Source organism: Drosophila kikkawai, chromosome 3R, assembly GCF_030179895.1.
Source record: "Drosophila kikkawai strain 14028-0561.14 chromosome 3R, DkikHiC1v2, whole genome shotgun sequence".
Taxonomy (NCBI): domain Eukaryota; kingdom Metazoa; phylum Arthropoda; class Insecta; order Diptera; family Drosophilidae; genus Drosophila; species Drosophila kikkawai.
This window is the reverse complement of record NC_091731.1, coordinates 35,288,394-35,310,882: the sequence shown is the minus strand read 5'-3', so window position 1 is coordinate 35,310,882 and position 22,489 is coordinate 35,288,394. Positions and strand designations below refer to the sequence as shown.

The window sequence follows — 22,489 nt, the reverse complement described above, 5'->3', positions numbered from 1 at the left end:
TGAAGTTGCCGCCTTTCGGGGCAGGGAGAGAGGAGGCAGCAGAGCCTCCCGTTGCCCCGTGCAACTTGATTAATTGCAATTGATTTTTATGACTTTGTTTAAACCTGGCAAGCTGGCAGCTTAATTCGCTCTTGGGAGGGTGACGGTGGGTTAAGCATGGGTTGGGTTGGGTTGCTCTCGACTTTCCCGGGAAAGGGTCAATGCTATTTTCACTACGTCTGCGGAATGCCGAGGATTCCCTCCCTCTCCCATCCTCTTGCTTTCAAATGGGGGGCTTTTCGTTGTTTGCTCGCCGAGAGCAATCATGCAATAAAAATGCACAATTTACTGCCAGTCAGTCGAAGGCCTCAACTTTATGGTTTAGTCCATAAAGCATCGGTTGTTATGCTGCACTGCACCTGTACATCATGGAGATGGAGATGGAACTGGAGCTGGAGATGCAGCCAGAGCTGGAGTTGGGATAGTAGGTTCCAGTTGATTCGGCTCATTTCGAATGTCCGGGTAATTGTTTATCGGACGAGTTCACTTGATGTGTTGCCATCGTGGCTCTTGCTGTGCATTTATTATCGAGTTTTGGGTTTGTTCGGACTCATTATGTTTGCCTTCCTGCAGTGCTGCTCCACTGCATCGCCGCACTGCGTTAGCTGAAGCTTCCTTTTGTTTCATTTAAAACGTGTCCCGTCCGATTCGTGCAACCGCAAAACTGCCAGCGAATCAGAAAAAATAAATAAACAAAAAACTGACTGAAAAAAAAAAGCTAATGAAAATCCCAACTGAAGCACGAAAATTGTGTGCGGTTTTTCTTCTATTGTTGCAGCCACTTTTGTTATGATTGTCTCGCTCCCTCTGCTGCCCAGTTTTGATTTACCTAAAAACGTTGATTAGTCGAATCCATTATAATTGCCGCCGCTTCAAACAAAGCCAAATCAAGCCAAACACAATGAAACAGAGAGATAAGTATGTAGTATGTTGAAGAATCTACTTTCCCCCGGGTGATCAAAGGAAGGGGAGGAGCTGCTGCCTGCAGTTTTGAGGAGTGCAGAGCGCGGCGGCAGTGGTGGCGGTGGAGATCACTCAAGCGCGGTATGTTTACCGTTGCTTTCCACTCAAAAGCTTTTCGAATCCAATCAGCTGTGGCCGGCCACCATCTATATCTCTATCAATCGGTGTAGTCAGGCATTCCAGAAAGAGATATGATCTACATTGTAAGCGAGATCAAATGATGATTAGTGTAAGCGAAAGAAAGACTTTCAAGTTGGTCTTAGGATACGAAATGGAAACCAAAGAGGTTACATTGGGGAAACCAAGTTCCTTAAATTAATTTAATATTGAATGCTTAATAGTTAATAAATATTTTTTCTTGCTTACAATACCATAAACCTTCATAAAAGAAAAAGCTCCTTGGGACTTTAATTTCAGAATAAAGAAATAAATCAGAGACGTTGATTTATAGTAATTTAAAGAAGTTTATTATTGCCTTTTGTTATTTATTATATTTTTTCCACTTTAGTCTGCTAATTTATTCCTCATAAATCAAGACAATTAGGCACTTTCAAGCCAAGAAAAGCCTTACTACATAGTTCTACTTTTTGCATACATTCAAGGAAGTTTATTGCTGAATCCTTACTCTGAGACATTCAGCTTTAACTTATTACCTTTAAAATTTTCCTAGCTTATCTATAAACAAAAACCCACATCAGAGAAGGAGTAATCTTAGTTGGCTACGCTCTCCCGCTGAGATCCCCGATTAAGCACGACTTCCTCCACTCATGATTCAAATACAATTTGAATACCAGATCCACGCACTTTTCCCCCCATTTCCCTCTCTCAATCAAAGCAATAGCATTTAAATTGAAATGTTTTCCTGGTCAGTCATGGTCGTGAAAAGTGTCGGATGTCAGCGGGAGAGGGAGTGGCTTTTCCCCAGAAGAAGAAGATGAAAATAAAGATGATGATGATGATGTGCAGGAAGACAGAAGAGCAGAGCCTCAAATCAAACCGCAGCGGGTGGTGGTGGGCTGTGAGGTGTGATTAATGGACGGCACAGAGTCACAGAGATTTTTGATGAAAACTCATAATTGGACAAAGCACAGGAGGAGAAGGAGTTGGAGTCAAAGTCGGGACTAAGCCGCAGCCAAAAGATTGTCAATTATCGATAGTGTTGGCCTGAGCCCGATGAATAATTATCGATTAGCCGTGTGCGGTTGGCTTGCAGTGGCAGTTGCACACACAGTTTCCCGAGTTTTCCCGAGGAAAGTGCTCGAGAGGAAAAGTTGCCGGCATGTAGATGCCGATAGCAGTGATGCTGGCATTTTTATTATTATGTATATGCGTACGTAAGCTGGAATCGGCTCCGTAAATTGTGCATTTCAGAGCCAGAGTTAAAGCCAAAGTCAAACCATACCAGAATTGCTGACACACACACACACAGACATAAAGACACCCAGCGAAAGTTGCAACTGAGAGAGTTCGTACCGCTTTTAAATATGTAATTAATAAATTTGTATTGATTAATTTGCGGCTTTTGTGCGAAAGCGAAAGGACTTTCTAATATATTCATTCCGCGACAGAGCTAGGCTCCTCCCGATCAGAGGACACTCCACCTCCAATCGATGGGAACGAGGGAACCGCATACTGAGTGACAGGCACTCTGAGGTACAAAATCCATCAAAAAAACAAATGTTTGATATATAATATCTATAGACATTTTTTGGGGTTGCTAAGGGAACAGAGTTTTTGGAATTCCTCGCTTTCCCTGCGCCCCCGTTTTCCGTGTCAACGGGAATTACATTGACGCAGTCAGCAACAGAGTAGTCTTGGGAAATGTGTGTTTGATTTCCTTTTCGCTTCTGTCAATAGGTCAGGTTAATGGAGTACGGAAGGACGGAGGGAGGTGTGCAGATTTCCGCTGATTACTGAGGGAATGAATGCTCCGCCGTTCCGCATGTTCTGCAATCATTTACATAAATGTTGACTTGGCAACTGGCAACAATATATATTATATTATTTATACATGGCTATAAATATATGGAAATACTTGGAACTGTTTGCCGAGCGAGTTTCGTTTCCTTGCAGAATGAGGTTAACTTCAGGTTGCAAACATTACTATATATACTATATAGATATGCATGGGCATTGTGCGCAGGAATTCAAGCGTATAATGATCGTCAGATGGATAGACAGCAGAGACAATGCCATAAAGCAAAATGAATTGTCATGATTTCCGCCGCTTATACAACCCAACAAAGAGCGACAATTCAATCCCGATATCTTGGCGCGTCGCACCTTTGAGATTTAATTTGATTGTTTACAATAATAAGTCACGGCTTTGCAGCCAAAGAAAGGGGGACAAAACGTTCGCTCGAATGCAGAGAAAAAGTATATTAATCATTTTCCACCAAGCCTCCAGCGGGAAAGTCCAAGTCCAAGCTGGGAGTGTGTGGCCGTGTGTGTTCGTTACACAATCGCAATCAATGACAATGATTAACACATTTTCCACACTTGGCCCCAGCCACCCATCGATGGACCATAAAATCCAGCAAATTGTTTATAATGCACATGGCACACATACGGAAAATTGTTTCTGTTCGGTTTCTGCTGCGACCAAAACTAATCTCCCAATACGGCCCGCGGTGAGCAGGAGAGGGTTCAATGTCCGTGGACAGTCGAACGGACAGGCGGGCAGACGGACAGTCGGGAAGCGGGACTCCAACTTCGTCTTGGGACAGGTACGAAACGTAAGCGTAGTGAGTAAACGGAACCAGACATCGGCAAAAAGCATTTCGGTAACGATTTTTGTTTTTGTTTTCTTTCCCGCCGGACGAGGAGAGACGGAAAAATGGGTGGTGCTGGGCTTGGTCAAAAGAATTGCATGCAAAAAGCAAAAAATCCAAAAATATACACGGAAAAAGAAAGGCATGCACACACACACAAAAACGGCGGATAGTCGATGGAGGAAATACCCTCGATCAGACACAAGCCATAATTCGATAATGATTTTATTAGGGAAAAACATGATTGCGGTTGAATATTAAATAATAAACATTTCATTACACTTGCATAATACACTCTCAAGGCTTGTTATGTCTGAATGCTGTTGGATTTACTTGAATTAGGTAATTTCTTAAAGGAAAGTAAAATGTTTTATGAAGCCATTTAAATAAAATAAATTACAGGCCATAAAAACTCAAATAAACCTGAGGAAATTCAAGTTTACAACTTATTTTAAGTGGACCTTAAATGTGGAAATCAAAGTTGAAAGGAAATAGATTTTCTTTTGGTCTATAAAATTGGTTTAAGACATTTATAAAGCTAAAGGAATGTAGATAAACTTAAGCGGTAGCGTAATTATTTTTTTCTTTTCACAAAGATTTCAATTATATTCGTATTTCAATCCCAGAAACACCTTCTAATCAATGCAAATTGGCTATTGTTTTGTCAGGTTTAACTATATCCATACATACCCCTTGGGTAACCAAGGGTATTCCCAAAGAACAACAGTCCCTTTTGGCTTTTGTGTGTGGTGGCATCGCTCTCTAGAGGGTTTTGGGAGGTGCCGCCAGTTGGCCGTTGGCCGTTGGCCGTTGGCAAAGGAAAATCAATGAAACATCCAAAGACATGCCACCGCCGGGTCTTACTTGATGGGTGGCTTGGTGGCTTCGTTGGCTACTTGGTTAGTTGGCTAGGTGCTTTGGTGCTTTGGTTTTTGTGGGAAGTAGGCGCTTGCAAAAGTGTTGCTCCCCAGATTACACATACGCCCCGTGCACACGCTAGTGTATTGGTCGTATTAGTTAGTCAGTCAGTCAGGCGGCGGGGTGAATGCACGCTAAATTAATCTCCACACAAACAGCGGAATGAATATGCAAGTATGTACGTAAGGGTGACTGTGTGTGTGTGTGTATCGGTGCGGTTTGACGGCTCAAACAATGGGATAAAAAATTATGAAGATGAAGACGTCTTCATCATGTGGATTTTGAGGCACAGAGGACGATGGAGCCGCCCCCCTTGCCAAATGTTTGCCAATCAAAGTTCACTCGAGCGGCGGTAGCAAACAATAATAAAATATGCAATGCCATGTAACAGATGATCAACTTTAAGAGGGAACCCGATGCGGTTGTCGGAGGAGTTGAGTAATACTTGAGAACTAAGCTTGAATAACGAATATATATTTAAGCACGAATAAGCAATTATTAAATTATTAAGTCATATAAAAACCATTTAATGAGTTTGATGATAAAATGTGAAAACAAAAGGCTTTATCTTAATGAGCCTAGAAAAAAATGACTCAAGGAGAGATTACAAGGAAATTTATTTGTGTTGATTTTTTGGGTGACGAGTTTAATAACCCTTTGCCTGTCATTATCTCAGAAAAATTGGGTTATTTCCGCTTTTGATTCGTCATGATAAAACATCAAAAGACTGACATAAGTAGAGTTTTAGTTTAAGATAAAAAAGGGGACTGAATCTAAGGAACTGTTTTCCAATTATAGCTTTCTTTTTGAAGTGTTTTAATTGTGTTGAAATCATTTATTTAATTTTAAAAATATATTTATCAGTTAAAAATACATTTTCTTTGAAAATAAACTTACTCAAGTTTTCTTATGAACTCAAAGTCATTTTCTATATTTACTTTTCTTTGTACTTAAGGTTATATTTAACAAAGTATTTCTTTGTAAAAGCTCAAAAAAAAAATAAAAAGTAGTTGGAAAAAATCGACTTCAAACTTTTCTTTTCACAAAAAGAACACATATATTTTTCCCCATTTTCTTGACTCGTTTTCTTACCTCTTTTTGGCCTTGCCAACATTGTAAAGTTCAACGTGTTTAAAGGCGGCGTAGGCGGCCATTTCTGTTTGTTTTTGTTGGGTGGCTGGCAAAAGGATAATCTCAACGTTGGATGGATGCAATTGCTTTACTTTTCGCACTGGAAAAATCTAAGAGCACGCGGGGCGGGCAAGGAAAACGTGGAAAGTGGTAAGAGGCGGAGAGATTAGAAACGCGATGGAAAAAGCTGCAGGACGAATGTATGCTGGATGATGAGTCATCGCAACGTGGGATGCTGCTGCTGCTGCCTGCTGCATGTGCGTAAAATCAATACAAACGCAAAAAAGTTTGCCTTGTGCAAGGAGCAGCATCCCACGAGAGAGAGAGCGCAAGCGAGAGAGAGAGAGTCCTGACAGAAAATTCCAGGAGTTAGGTAAGTCGGGAGGACCTCATCTGGCATCTAGCATCTCTGCAGCATTTTCACAACTCCCAACCAGCACTTTGCACTCACAAAGAAAGCCCAGAAAAACTTTGATTTTCACTCGCGTTTAATATTTTTCGGCTCGAAGGATATATACAGGATGTGTCTTTTATATATATTCTGCGGAACTGCTCTGTGTGTAGGCGCGCAACAACAACAACTGGCCGCTGGAGATGTGCACGTTTCGATAAAAGTCTGGCGACTAAAGTGCAGTCGGAAAAGTGAAAAGCATTTTATACCACGGCGGCGGCAAAGGCGGCGAGAAGTTTTATCGATCCAAAAACAACGACCGAAACCCAACTCACTCAGAGCGCGCATCCAATGAGAGAGAGAGAGGCCGAGAGAGAGTGGGGCAGCCATGTGGCGCTTGTACCAAAACAAAAACAAACCTCAGCTGATTGGAGTTTGGAGCCCTCTCTTGGGGCTCTTTCTCTCTCATCCGCTCTCGGTCAGAACTCAACTCGTGGTGAGTACTGGCCGCCAACTTGTGCTTGTAGGTCACAAAAAGTTGTTAAAATAACTCAAGCGCAAATAAAACATATTCTTAAGCCGGTCTTAAACACTTGCGGGATTAACATTTTGCATTTATTTTATATGTGTGCCCCACGAGCGAGAAGTGTGCGCAGATATGCTTCAGTTATGCCCTGCCATTGCAAAAAGCTAAAAAAAAAAAAAAAAAAAAAACGTTGAGAGAAAAAACTAGAAAGAGCAACAAATAAAAGTTCAGGTCTAGTGCGTTTCAGGGTTCTTCAAATGCAATTGTTTCTTTCTTCAGTCTTGCCTTCTGCTTCTTAAAAAATCTTTCTGCTTGTCTTTCTTCTTCAGTTTTTTGCTTTGAGATTTTTTAGAAAAATAAAGAGCATAAAAGCCAAAATACCCTGTACATGAATTTATTACTTAAAAGGAAAGAGCCTAATGAAAATAATCCTCTCTGGCTTTTCTTCAATAAAAACTGCAAAGAGTGCAATCTAGATTCTAATAACTTGCACAAAACCAGAGTAATTATCAGCAAAATTGTACTTAAGAGGCACGTAGAGTAAAAATAAAAGTATTCTAAAGCTGGATGCCACTCTTAAGACAAATATCTAGTCTTGATTTATGTGGATTAAATCAGCCGACTAGACTTCGAGTTAGCATAAAACAATCATCAAATCTCCATTATTTTTTGCCATAAAGTCTAGCCTACAATAAGCTCTATTCCTTTCAATAAAACCCCCTTTAATTTCAGGGTATTGTAACATACAGCAAAAATTAGCGTAGGCATTTCAATCGGCATCTGCAACCTACGGTCTTCTTTCCCAACCATGATGAGGCTGCCAGACATCAGGTCTCGAGGAGTCTCCAAGAAGAGCTGAGAGGAAGGCAGTGCCACTGCCGGACATAAATCACTTTCATCATCTCTGAAACGAACAGACCAGCAGGCCAGCCAGCAGTAAACTCTAAACTCTAATTTCAAGTGTCTTGCTACTAATGAGGCCGCCCCTTTTGCCGTTTTCGCTGTTGTTTGCTGCAACAAGAATTTAAATGCAAAATGTATTTGCATACTTCGTTTTCTTGGAAAACATTTGGCACAGATTTGCACACACAGAACAGGAAGCGCAAGCCAGCGACGACTAAGAGGATCGGGCCATGTAGCCAGGCGGCAGTCAGGCAGCCATTCAGCCCATGTTGCCATGGAATCGCACCGAGGCACCGTCACGGAGGGGGAAGTTGTTGGGTCAAAACAGTGCTTATTTTTAGCTTTGCGAAGACACTTTTGTTTAACCGAGCCAAAAGTTGACTGGCCGTCGTTGCAGTCGCATTTTGCCACAGTGTTGCTGTTGCTATTTGGATATTGTTGTTGCTTCTGCTGTTGCTGCTGCTGGTGGGTCGTGGGACTGTCGACCCACTGAGCGGTGCACGGGATGTGTGGCGAAGTGCATGCGGCAACCTGACACCACCATGCCACTTGCCCCCTTTTTTTCTAGGGGCTATGCTACCCTCCTACTTCTCCTCTTTTGGCGGTAAAGTAAGTGTAAAAGCCTAGGCCTAATGCACTTGCTAACAGTGGTGACAGTTTATAGGTTTTTCCCTAGAAGTTTTCTTCTTTTGTTAATTTTTATAGATTTTTTTGCTTGATGTTACCTTATCAACTTTATAGGTAATATACCTAAGATTTGTTTATTCCTTAAGCATACTTCTCATTTTTTATATTTTATATACACTAAATTACTTTTCCTTATTATAATAGATATTTACATTATTAAAATATTAAAATTTCAAATATTCACTTCATATTTATGTCTCAAAAAATTGGCAACACTAACATACACAGGGGAGGGCTGTAATAAAAAATGGTAGGAGGGCGCATGGCCTGGAATGGGGACTGTGGGCCACAAGCCCACTCCATGCGGTTAAAAATAGGAGGGCTCAGCACTCGCCGTCGTCTCCTTCATCTCTGCAGCATCTCTGCATCCCCATCTCCGTCTCCACTCTGGCCATCTCTTGCTTAATAGTCAAGTGTCGCCTGATATTCCACCAGGAGAAGAAGTGCAATGGAACTGACTCGAGCACACGGACACGGACTATACACACATTTGCCGACACTCACTCTCCCGTAGTGTTGAGTACGTACAGTGGTCGCTGGCAAAATACGAGCCCCTGGGTATTTTATGATAATAAATTTTGCAAACATTTCTGAAGAAATAACTTTTACCTTTGTGGCGGGCTCCTAGACACTAAATACATTTAATCACAACTCAAGGGGCTTTTGGGCTTTCTCTATTGCACATTAAAATATATTTATATGGGGTTTGTTGGGTGAATTGTTGATGAAATGTGCCAAGGTAAGGCTAAGGAAAGCCTTATTGGATAATGAGAATTTATAATAGAGTTTATATTTATTTAAAATATTATAATTAATATATAATAATAAATATTTTAAATAGTTAAATTGAATTATTCTCATCTTCTCTTTTTAAGCAACCACTGTAATAGCGTGTGTGTGTCTAATCTCATCGAAGTCGATGTCTGCTCCTCATACCGTCGCCGAGGCTTCCGCAGCCCCAACCTCCCTCCACCCACGCCCTCCAGCCTGTGTGTGTGTGGTGTTGCCCCCTCGACTAGTTAAAACATCACACCGCAGTCTCTCAGGGACGTTGGAGAGCTGGAAGTACCCGTAGAGTAACCAAGTATCCAAGTATCTGAACGTGGGCAGCGGTGGCACCATCAGCGGTAACTGACAATTGAAGTGACGTGGCAAAACCTTAATGATTATAAGCCAGGCATCGACACTCGACACTCGGCACATACATACTGCGAATATTTAAGCCAATAAATAATTTCACTGCACAAAGTGAAATTTCCGGCTGCCAAGGAGGCCGGCAGGCCCTGCATAATTACCATCAATGATGGTTACCCCTCGTACGTGCTACGTACGTGTCCAACATATGGAAATTTCGGGTAGTAACTGTGACATTCGGAAATGCATTTTCCTGGCCATATTTATGGTTTAACTTTCGTTAATTAAAAACTATACAATACACTTTATATACATTTTTATGGCTCAAGCTGTTGGCGGCGCAACTACCGAATTGCAGGTGGCAAGAGACCACTTTATGATCGTGAGAAACTGAGGGGCACAGGACTCATTGGATGAGAGAGATAGCAAAACGCTCCAGGAAGCGAAAGCTTTCAACAAAGGAGGTGTTATGGTCAATAAAGCCTCTTAATGCCTCAATGGGAAAACATAATCCGTGTTACCTGTCACATCATAATGGATATTTAATCTTTAGAGTTACTCAACCTATTTACGATTTTACTTTTCAAGTTGTAAGCTGCGATTTATAAAGTTTACAACATTGTTAATTTAAAGTTATAAGCTTTTTAGATATTTTATTTACAATTCCTACATCTAAAACCTTTACCTATACATGTTCATTGACCTTTTAAATAGCTCAAACTGCAAACTGATTTCTTTCATCTTTCACTTAAATTTATCTTCACTGAAAATTGCAGACAACAAAAGGGAATACAAGTACGTATATATTTTTCCACATATGAATAGTATTTAGTTTTCTCTGTGCGGGCCATTGACTGACCACCAAAAGGTCTTAAAAGCGGAGATTAAGTAGAGCAATTAGGAAAACGTGCACTGCAAACAACCGAAGCCAAAAACCAAAAACTATCTAGAGGGGGCAAGGCAGCGAGGCAGTAGTTGAGGAAGACAAACACACGCCGGTGAGCTGAAAGCCATCAAAAAGCGACTTTCGGTCAGAAAGGTGAGCGGCTACTCTCTGCTCCCTGCTCTGGAAACCATCCATCCAACCATCTATCCAGCCATCCATCCAACCATCTATCCATCCATCCATCCATCCAGCGTTTAGCATTCAAAATTCCCCTTGCCACATGCCACGTTTAGCTTGGGCTAACAACTCACTTGCCCTGGCGTCTTGGCTTTCCCTGGGAAATGTCTCGGAAATTAATCTCTTTTTTCGGCTGGCCCAGTTTATCATATTATTAAGGCATTAGCGAGCGGCCTCGGGGGCCAGCAGCAGCAGCGGCAGCCGCCGAATTGTAGGAAAATGGTCAAGGGAAATGCATCATCGTCGGCCGTTGTAAATCTTTTAATCAATCTCCATTTCCACCGGCTGCTGCCCTGGGAGAGAAACCCCGGCCATAGAACGCATAAAGTGCAATGGATATGGCAAACACTTTCGCTTTTCTGTAGGTAGGCCCATGTTGGAAGTTTAAATTGGAGTTTGGCCGATTCCAAATTGTCTTTTAATGATGGCCAACAATAGCGCAACTTCCTCGAGTGCATTGTGTGTGCACACAACAACAACACACACTCACACACCACGCACTCTTAGCTGGCTATTAAAGGTACTAAGGTAACAATTACCAGAGCAGCACAAAAGCTAAGCAAAGCTGGCGTTAAATTAATGCTTTAATTTCTTTTGACTTTTAGCTTTTCAACTCTTTTTCGGCTTCGTTTCTTCTAGAGAAAAGAAACTTTTTATTACACTAAGAAAAAATTTAAAATAAAATGGTAGATTGTCAATATTTTAAAGATCTCTTCCGATATATTAATACTACATATTATTCTAAGGAATTAATAAAGGTATTATTGATTTCCCAGCTTCATTAGCCTCTAATAAATTTCAAACTATATTTCTTTTATTAGCAAACTTGTTTGTTTATATTTTGTTTTAACAAACAAACAAATATTCCCCTTATTTTGTATAGACTGACCCAAACTCCTTTTCTTTTTTTCAAAATGCGTGAGGTCCAAATCGAAAACTTTGTTTGTACACAAAAAATAAAACGAAGACGTCTGAAGACGTTGAAGTGAACACAACATCGGGCAGGAAATGTTGCTAAATTTGTTGGACAGCGCCAATATGCAACATCTCCAGATGAGGCTGTCTGCCTATATTACTATATATCTATATATATACCCCCCTTATATATGCCTGTTCATGCTGTGTCTGTGCAATAAAATGTCTGGATTGTCTGGCACTTGATCGGGCCAGACCCAGGAGCCATAAGGAAGAGCTAAAGAGCTGCTCCCGAGGCGTCTTTAATGGGTTCGAGATGGCCTGACCAGACCAGACCACTTGGGATGGTCTGTTACCCCATGGAACATGTAGCCCTTACCTAAGACTTAATGCAAAAACTTTCCAACTTTGGTTGGCTTTGCTTATCGATTTGCCTGCAAACTTTTTGAGAATTATCGTAATCGGTTAGATTTAGTTTTAGCAAGTTTCCACGCTTCAGTACTGCGGCACTGCATTTGCCTTGACATTTTTCGCCCCCCAAAGAAAACTGCACAAACTTTTCACCCGTTACATATGGGGAAATGGAAGTAGGAGGCACTGCCGATCCAAGGGAAGGTCTGTGTCTATGAGCCAGGTCCCAAAACGTTTTCAATTAGATGGCATAAAACTTTAAATTGGGCATTCTCGGCTATAAATTAAAGTGAAATTAAAACAATTTGCGCGGCAATGATGACTTTGCGGGGCAAACATTTCTATAAGCGAACTAATTCGGTGGATTGGCGTGGGTTGAAAGAAAACCTGAACACATGGTCGAATGTTGGGGCCAAAACAATTTTATCAAATTTGAAAAGGAATTTGGACTTTTCTAAGTCTTAGTTTCCAAACTTGAGTTATTTACAGAGCTAAAAACTTGTAAATTGTTGCTTTAACTATGAACTTTCTGCGAGTTAAAATATATTTCTAGAAAAAAAAACTTCGGCTGTCTACTCCCTTGACATGAATAATTAAATTAAATATATGAACGACCCCTTTCTCGGATTATATCATTAGCTACAGCTACTAATCAGCTTTCCATAAATCTCTAAAATATTTATGATTTGGATTTGTAGATTTCCCATCAAAATGAGTAATTGCAGCAGCAACATTCAGGCAGCGGTAGTTACAAAACTCTCTATCTGCCATGTTATTCAAATGCAACAATGCCTGGCAATGGCAATGGACTCGCAGCTATTCCGAATCCCCAACCCCCATTGGATGATGATCGCATGTCTCAGGTGCATTCAAGGCGGAATGAATGCCCAACCCCACCAAGTTGCATATAATGGATAATGGTCAAGTGCAGTGCGTGATTCGGCGCACTCTAAGAGTTCCACTCGGTTCCAAATGGGAGCTGGCTCGGGCTTGGGTGTTTGCTTAGCCATTAGCCCAAAGTCGAGAGCCGAAATTGCAGATCAATTTGGGGGCTCTCAATCGGATTTTGGGATTTTTGGTTTCGGTTTTTGGATTTCAGAGTTTTCGGTTACAGTTTCTCTCTTCCCCAGCAGCAGATGTCGAGTGAAAAGTTTGCACATAAAGCCAGCCAGCGAAACGGAAAGGGGGGTAAGACGAGGGGCTCTGAATTATTATTTGTTTATTGAGCGAGTGAAAGGCAGGCAGAGTTTGAATTTGTTCCACTGTCTGCTTAATTAAAACCACTAAGAACGCACTTTCAGAGCTTGCGACTTAATGATACCCTTTGTTTTGGGTGTATTTTGTAGCTGTATGTGGGAGCATATTCACACACTTTAATGGTTCTGACATTGAAAATAGTTATAAACGTGATTACTATGGGCCAAGCGATAGCTTTAAACTAGATATACTTTAAATAGAAAAAGAAAACATAAAAATGCTTTCTAGGCTCAAATTTATAAATGCAAAAGAAAGCATAAAAAATGAGCAAAACAAACTCAAGAAAAAAGTTTATAAACTATGGAAAGGAGATATTTTTAGCCACAATTATCAGAGTTTTCTAACTTCTTATTTTTAATATATTCATATAAAAATATATATTTAATTCTAAGAAACAAATAAGCCTTAGATAAAATATAAATATTTTTAGTCCATACAAATCAGTGACTGTTGAAGTAATCTTTAGAAATGGAGTATATTTAGACCTTCCAAGGATTAATCTACAAATCAGAAGTATATATACATTTTTTATACTTTTTTTCTCTCTGGTAAAAATAAATAATTATATATATTTGTCAAAGAACCTACAAGTACTGCCTGCAATTAACGCCAAGCCAAGCCGTAGACCCCGAGCAATGTCAACGAATTTATGACTGATTCTGGGAAACTCACGTCTCTGGCCGCTGACTAATATTTCCCTACCGGAGCGTTAACACAGTTTAAAAGCCACTAAAAACCGTCTTCTGGTGGGGGCTTGAATGGAGCTCAAGCGCGTGTGTGTGTCAGCACTTTTCACATTCGAGATTATATGTTTCAACGTACGTGCACAGCCAAGAGGAAAATGCAGCTGTCGCCGAGCTGTGACCACGCCGCTGCCACAAAATCTAAGCCGAGCTTGGAAATTCTTTTCCCGCTTAGAGCAGATCTTAGATAATCCGCAAGGCGAGCGTCTTCTGGCCGAATGCATTTGCCCATTTCCCAGCTAATTGAAATTCTTGGAAACTAAATCAAATGCTATATGCTCCACGCAACGGCAGCAACTGGTTCTCACTACGCAGCTCGCACATGATGGCTTTGTTTGACGGCAGCTGAGCCTCTAGCTCCAGGCCGAATCTGAGTCCGAATCTCATCTTCATCCTCATCTCGGAACGCTAACGCAAACTGATCTATATAAACACACACAGAGAGAGATCCCGGCACAGAGAGATCCCGACTTCTCCCCCAGAGATGGCCCAGAATCCAACTCCGACTGGGAGCTGCTGCGAATGCATTCCATTCATTATGATTACTATTAAATTAGGAATTCCCGTTCTTTCTCCACTCTTCTATTTTTCACTTCATCTTTCGTTCTGCTGCCAACTCCGTCTCAGATGCGAAACGATGGTAATTATTTACGCCGATTTCTGTGTACAGATAATGCTATAAACACAGTCAGCAGTGCAACATGCTGCGGCACGAACTGAGCCTGCCCCTCTCCAACTCCGTCCAAAAAAAAATATTAGACAAATGACCCGAGTTAGCGGGGAAATGGGAGATCATAGAAAATATATTGCAACAATCGCAGCTAATGCGGCACGTAATAATTCGACACTCCATTGCGGCAACACAAAAAGCTATCGCAGCTCAGAGAGTCGCTCTATAAATCGAGTTGAACTGAGCTCTATTTAAAATACATTATATTTCCTATTAAATCATTCTTGAAACGATTTATTGCTATTAATTTTAAGGCCTTAAAAGGCAACGATTTTTCTTCGAGTGCTTGGGTTGGCATATCAAGCTCATTCGATCTCATCTCTGGAGGCCTCCCTCCGATTTTTTCAACTGGGACACACACCAGGCAGAGGCGGGCTAGCATTCCTTTTCGGCTAACGAAATGTGCAAAATGCAAATTCATCTTGATGGCCAGTCCATCATGTCCACTCATCAATCAATCAATCAAACTCACACCGCGCCAACCAGCTGCAAAAACGCACTTATCGATAGATCACGGCTGCGGCTCCGACGACACTGATATTCCCCAATTGCACATAAATTGCAACTGTCACTCTGGACAGGCGGTCACAATTTACCAAAATTAAATAAGAAACTGCAGTTTAGTGTCGATTTTTTTTAAATTTAACTAAAACAGGGTAGTGAAATATATATTAAATCCGTTTTGTACTTTAATTAACACCTTACAGGATCTTTTTTTTGTCTATTGAAAATGACGAAGTCTGGCGACTGCCAATAAAAACAATTTAATAAATAAATTTGAAAATGTTGCAATATTTATATTTTAAAATTTAAAAAAAGTTTATTTTCAACCTTGATTATTTCTGTCAGTGTAAACTGTTATACGTACTTTAATATTTTACATGTATTTCACTAATATTTGACAGACTGTTATACTGTATGCCACTTGAGAGACATCTAGTGGTAGCTTACGCAGCAAACCAAATACGACACCTAGCGCTGTTGAGTCGCACTACGTTCAGTGTTGCCAGACCTAGTCTAGACACCAGCTAGTGCCTCAAGAAACTGCACAGATGGCGCCACATAATTAAATTAAATTATTTTATTTAATTTTTAAAAATTAAAAAAATATATATATATTTAATTTGTATAATTTATTTCTCCTTCTTAGCTCTGGTTTTTCGCTCTTCTTATCTTCATATCTCTCTACCTTCGACCCTTGCTTAACCCCTGGCTGCCTGCATGCATCCTCAATAAAACCACTTGTGTGTCTCCATGCCTGTCTGTGTGTGCTTAGGCATCATCTGCATCTGTTATCTTTGACCGGCTGCCTATCGACTTTGTTTTTGGGTTTTTGTTTACATCCGCTTGTGTTTTTAAGCGAGGCGGCGATAATAATGGCAATCAACGACAAACTCAAGCTGAAATTCCCTATGCCCAAGACCCATAGGGGGCCCTATGGAACAAGGGACTGAGATTCTCGGCTTACGCTTGATAATCACATCAAAATCGAAGGGTTCTCCTCCCTCGTTTCTAACCCGCAGAATTTGGATTGTTTTTGTTTTTCAATCAACGACTGCTCACTTGGCGGGGAAAACAATTCCAGGAATTAATTTCCGATACTGGGGGCTGCGAGAAGTGGGGCACCTGCCACAGAGTCGGCCACAGCCGGTTCTCTCGCGGAATTCTGCTCGCAGAGCGACAAAGACAAAAGAATTTAGCGGAACGGAAGAAAGCGGCCATGGGCTGGACTTGGACTTGGAATCGGGAGTTGGGAGAACCTGTTTTCGTTTACGGATCGTTTCTGGAATCATCATCAGCAGACAACGACGACGACGACCCAGTCGCCTTTTCTCTAGCTGCGAGCTGATCCCTTGGCAGCGATTTGAGGAAGCCAACGCATTGCCATCGATGGTGCTCCATCAGGCTCTTGGCACAAATGACGCGGCACAAACCGGGAGGTGGAGGCAGAAGGATGAGCTGTCGGATGCAGTGTTTGCATGCGAATCTTGCGCTGTGCTTCCACTCTTTTCTCTCCTTTTCCTTTTATCCATTTCAGAGTCAGAGTGTCAAGAGTGAACGAACTTTATGGACAAAAACTTCTCTTGTCATCATCGTAATCATCGTGAGTATCGAGTCAATGGACTTGGCTTAAACTCGGATCGCTGCAAGTCTCGGAATCTCGAGTCTCTAAACACAGCAGCTGCGGCAATGATCTGGCACAAAGCAGCGAGCTGCTGCCGCTGCTCCAGAAGCGTAGCCAGCACACACGCCATATCTCAGCTTTTAAATAATAATAATAATAATGTGGAGCAAACATTTACATTTACACGCATTGTATGCAAACACACATGACTGTGCAGTCTCGAAACAATGGGAGATCGCAGCTAAATGAGAATTAATTGGCCACTGAGACCAGTTTCAATTAATTGAATGTCAAAATAACTGATCTAGAGAGATAAAAGAAGGGAATTTCTTAAAAGATTGCTTATAATTCGGAAGAAAAGGCTTAGGACTTAAAAAATATGATTTTTTTAAAAGTTCTTAGCTCATTTCATACATTCCACAATAAATATAACGCTTTTAAGACCTCAAACTTATCGCTAAACCGAAAGATCGTTTTCCCCCAAGAGGGGCGTTGTCGGAACAAAAAACAATTTGCATTGAATAACCCAGATTGTGGCCATTGACTCTCGCTTGGAGTCGCATTTCGCAGCGTTTCCAGTTTGTTCTCCAGCGAAAGATCTTCGAAATGATCTCTTTGGCTATGCAACTGGGCCTGGGCCTGGCTGGGCATGAGTTATGGGTATTATGGCCTGACGTCCAATTAAGAGCAAATTAATTCACTCCCCGAGAACTCCCGAGAAGTGCAGAAATCAGCATAAAGATATTCGTCTGGGGTGTGCCCAGAGACAAAAGGTTCTTTGATTATTTATGTATATTGCGGATGACCACAAGAAATACTCATAAAATCAATATTGAATCTAGGCGGTGAAGAAGAAACCCAGAAAAACAAAGACTATCAAGTGGAGATTACTCGTCATCCTCAAACAAAAAAGCTAGAAAACTCAAATAAATAATACTAAGTACAGGATGTATCTTTAAATTCTCTATTTTTTGTATTAGAAGATCTGCTAGGTTTATTTTTAAGCCCAGACAGTCCAAAGTGCCTGCCTCCTTCCCTCTTAAAACAAAGAACATGCTAAAATCCAAATTGATTTAATTTGTGCAAAATTCCAGGCAATTGCAGTCCAAAAATCAACCCTTAGAGTAACCTCTTCTATGTCTGGTGGTTGGTTGCCTTGAACAGTGACAGGAAATCCCTTGCCAGACCAAAAAGTGGAGTAGCAAAAATTCACTTTCACAAATCCCATTCAGCGGCAGCAGCTCCTGCTCCAGATCCGCCCGAGGCCGCGACAGAGGCCGTGGACGAGGCCGAGGACGAGGCCTTCATCAGCCAGTGCACTTGCAAATGCAGCAGCAACCCTTGCAATTCAGACAACTGACTGCCTGCCTGCCAGCCGCCCCTCTTAATCCTTGGGGGATTTCATCATCCACGAGGGTGACGTCGTCTGGCTGGCTGGATTTCAGATTTCAAGGTCCAAAAGTCAGCCGGCAAGGGCAGTTTTTTGCAAATTTGTGTGAGTGTGTCTGTGCCTACATCGGCATGCAGGTGGTAGCGGGTTAATCGCATAATTGAGCAGCCCAGGAGCAACTCATCAGTGATTCACAGCCAGGCAAGCGTCCCGTCTGGCTGTAACAAAGGAGTAACACACCCTGTTCGTGGCAAGCCAAATCCTACAAAGAAATCGCCATGGAACGTGTGAAGCCTGCAGATACGGTCGGAGCGCACAGCCCACAATGCAAATATGCAAACTTATAAATACATCGGATCCGCGCGTCTGTGTGTGGGAGCAACTCATTTAACCCGGAGTGGAGTCGAGTCGCGACGCGACGAGTTTGAGTGCCAGAGCCAGCCAGCTGGCGAATTGTGGAGGAACAAAGAGCGAGGCTGGAGAGAAAATCGGCTGAAAGGTTTTCCATCAGCGACGACGCTGCTGACTCAGGGATCTGCGTCTTTGGATCCCAAGGCAGCAGCGGCGTTTCAGCAATAAATTCATAACCAGCCGAGGGCCAGGGGAAGTTGATAGAAGCAAGCACAGTTGCGGTCAGAGTATTAGAGCTAGAAATACGAATTGTACAGCCTATATCTTAATATCACCCTCTGGCAATGCGATGAGTAATTAATTAAATTTTGTAATGCTTTAAAGATCGCTTGAATATACGACAAAATTTATGAAATTTAAATTAAATTCCTCACATTTTTCTTTACTATTTTTCTGCCCCCATCTGTGGCCCCCAAACAGAGGGCGTAGAGCAAAGCCATAATGGTAATCGCCCATGTACAACAACTGCCAGAAGGCAAACTCGCGACGCAAACAGATCGTTCTGCAAATGGCAAAACTCTGATGCAGATAGGCTCTATGCAAAACGGGTAATCGAACAGGCCGGCCATATAAGGCGGCTAATGGTCCACCAAGCCAAGCCAGCGGCGAGTGACGCGTTATTACTTAACAACAATTACCGAAAGTGAGCTCGAGAGCTGTGCCCAATTATAGTGGAAATGTTTTTTGCCGAAATTGTCACTCAGTGACTTGGCTTTCTCGTAGCAAATAGAAGATACAAAAAGATATACAGATACCACAAGGCGACGGCTGTCTGCTCAGTGGAGCGTTTTGTGTTTTGCATTGGCCCCGGCAGACGACAGCCTTGAGGTCCGCTTATACGGTAGCCAATAATCCATCCAGTGGGGTTTATGTACTGGAACTACATCCAAATAAGGACACTGCATGACGTAAATATGGACTTACCTGCAAAGAGAGAAGAGCAAACAAGAAGTCGGTTAGTCAGGGCCAAAGTTATGCTACTCCATTAATCATCTATCAATCGGGTATGAGTCACACAGGAGGAAGAAAGCGGAGAACAGGAAACGTGACTCGCTAGGGCTTCCCTAATTTACACGAAAAAAACATTTATCTGGCAGGCCCACCCTGACCAATATCTAGAGACAAATGCATTTTCGGGGCAGGAGCAGGGAAAAGGGAAACTGGAAGAGACCGAGGACAGAGGCATGGGCCATATGACAGATATGTCCTACTACTATGGCCTCGGTCGGGGTTGCTTATCGTGTGGGTTGCATGCGTCAGTGACAGACTAACTCTACTCGTAAACTCCTCCTTTGACAGCGTTACACTTAACAAAAAATTTACTATATATGTTGAGTATAAAATAAGAGAGACTTTTATTAAGAAGTAATGTAAAATCGTTCCTACATAAATAAACATTTTAAAATTCCATTCTTTGATTAGTTTTGCCAGTTTAGCCTGTTTTCATTTTTCCCTCAATTTCAAAAACAGCCTTAAACTCAGCTCAGCTCAGTGTAGATCTATCACTATTTCTATGTCGGATTAATGTGGGCCCGTCTGTCTGCATTTTGGGTGCGGCTGGCTGCATTCTCCGGCTATGCGGCTTTCTCTGACGGTTCTGCAGGGAATTAGACCCATTGACTCATTCTAGGGCTGAGGCCCAAACCCAAACCCAAACCTATAAGCCCAAACCCGAACACCCGAAGCCAGCACAAAACTAGTCGCCGCGGCTAGGCAATCAAAATCGACATTTAGTTTTATGGCGAGTCAAACAACAACATCCAGAAGGCGAACATGCAATGTGTCCCGGGTTCAATGCACTTGCCACTCAGCCTCAAACTCCGGTGCATTTGCTCTTGGCCAGATATGTACATATACATATATACACACTCTCTGCATTAGCCTGATCGCGTGACTATACTTAAATATAGTTAAGCACTTTCGGGAGCAGCAATAGCGGCAGCGGCACGTGACGATATTATGGCCGAAACTATCCCCCAATACCAGGAATTGGAGCTCCAACACGACTGCCCTTAATCACTGGCCACCACTGTGGTGGTGTGGCAGAGAGAACGCCATCGATTTCAATCGCAATTACTCATCTATCGCCACAATTACCCGTATTATGATGATAAGTGCGAATCGAAACAGCTGCAGGCGGAATTCCGCATGACTCAAGGAGCCAATTTAGAGCACACTAGAGAGCTAGTTTGCTTCGGGAAAACCAGCAAATTGGCAAAGGTCAAGCACGGGGAGCAGGTGCCCGCGGGTTGGGGCTATTTTAAAACATCCATCAATGTTCAACGAGCACAGTTTTGTTTACAGAAACAATCGTTTAAAACTTTACTTTTATGCGCTGACATTAAAAGAGCTCGTAAAACAATTCCTTCTGGGGGGTTCTAGGTGCAATTTATGCTCCATTTTTGTTTTCTATTTTCCAAAACATTCAAATGTCGTTAAAGAGGAATACTAATGTGGAATTTAATGATTCGGAACTGCATTTAACAGTGTTAATTGTTATGTGAAGCCTTTTTAAGTACTATTAAATGTGTGTTTATTTTTTATCCTAAATATTTACCTTAGGTTTGCGCTTGGTTCCTAATATCACAAATAAATGTAGCTGTATCAACTATATTACTTGGAAAACAAGTAATTCTGTATGCCCTATGGTTTGTATACTCCTAAAGCTTTATTAATTGCTATTAAAGCCTTTTATTTTTAATGTACTTAGTATTTCGACGAATAGAAACCAAAAACCAGACGATAAGAGCATATCTTACCATTAGAATCATGTAATTATAAGCTGTAACCCCCCCAGGCTACTTGGTTAGCTGGCACCTCTATCATGAAGTTGGCTGACCAACAATTTGGAAACGGGCACAGAGAACAAAAAGACAAAAACAAGCGCCACCTCGATTGCAGTCATAAAACTGTTAGGATTACGAGTATGCGGTGCGGGGAGGGTTTTGAGATGTCCATCGAGCGATACGGCATTAGGGTAGTGGCAGGCGGAGGAGGAGCGAGGGCTAGGGGCAGCTGGGAAACTGGCACACTTGCTGACATTGCAGTGTGCACTTAACTAGAACCACCACTGTATGCAAGTACGCACGCATACACATGCATGCAGACATGGGACAGTGAACTCTCATGAGTAAATAATGGATTCTATAAATAATATAAATAATTTAATTCATTTCTGCTAAAAATACTCCTTGTCAACACGAAGGCGCGCTTATCGCTGAAAATAATCTATTATTTACCATTGCTCCCCTTTTGATTGGAATTAAAATTACTTGGAAATGAAAGAAAAACCGGTAGATTTCTGAAACTCAAGAAACAAGCTGGGCTTGAAGCGATACTGATAATTGAATTATTTTGTTATTAGTTTAAATATTAAAATTGTATTCCAATTCCTGCATATAAGTATCAAATGGAACCGGAAAATTAGGCAACTAATGTGTACGTTCCACCGTACCGAGACTGTCCTGTTGCCCTGAACTAACTACTCAAAATGGTCAATTTCCCTGCCTGCAGCTGGGCCATCCTACACTTATAATAATGCCTACACACATGTGTATTGCCAGCGGGGGGGGTAAAAGTGATATCAAATATCGGTTGTTAAGGGCGTTTTCCAGCGCGTCCATAACAATGGCTAATGGAAAATGGAAAAAGGAGCACTGGAACAGATCCAGATCCCAGTTAACAGTTAACCCATTAAAAGATCAATAAATCCAGGCGAAGGCGAGGCAGAAATTCGGAACGGAAATGCCGGTTCCCCCCGCCACCCGCTTCTAAACGAGGAATAGAGATAATGGAGGAGGAAGCACACACAAAAAGAAACGGAACGAAAAACGTTGTTATTGCAAATCTGCAAATTCGGACAACCAATACCAGTGCACCGCATCGCACCGCCTACCAACACAAGCACACGTTCTGAATTTA

The 22,489-nt window shown here is 41.8% G+C and overlaps 1 protein-coding gene across 3 annotated transcripts in view; it reads right to left on the bottom strand.

Annotated features, from left to right (window-relative positions):
* Jupiter (microtubule-associated protein Jupiter) overlaps positions 1–22,489 on the bottom strand; it is a 31,744-nt gene that overhangs the window by 9,069 nt on the left and 186 nt on the right. The window contains exons 1-2 of one of the 3 annotated variants that reach the window (XM_070286646.1): positions 6,274–6,417; positions 5,784–5,932 (exon numbers count right to left, since the gene is read on the bottom strand). The exons of 1 other annotated variant lie outside the window; for it this stretch is intronic. In XM_070286646.1, coding sequence (XP_070142747.1) covers positions 5,784–5,845 — 62 coding nt within the window. In that variant the 5' untranslated portion in view covers positions 5,846–5,932; positions 6,274–6,417. Of the gene's footprint in view, positions 1–5,783; positions 5,933–6,273; positions 6,418–22,489 lie in introns of those variants that run through there. One more of the 3 variants, XM_017163054.3, reaches the window with a different exon arrangement.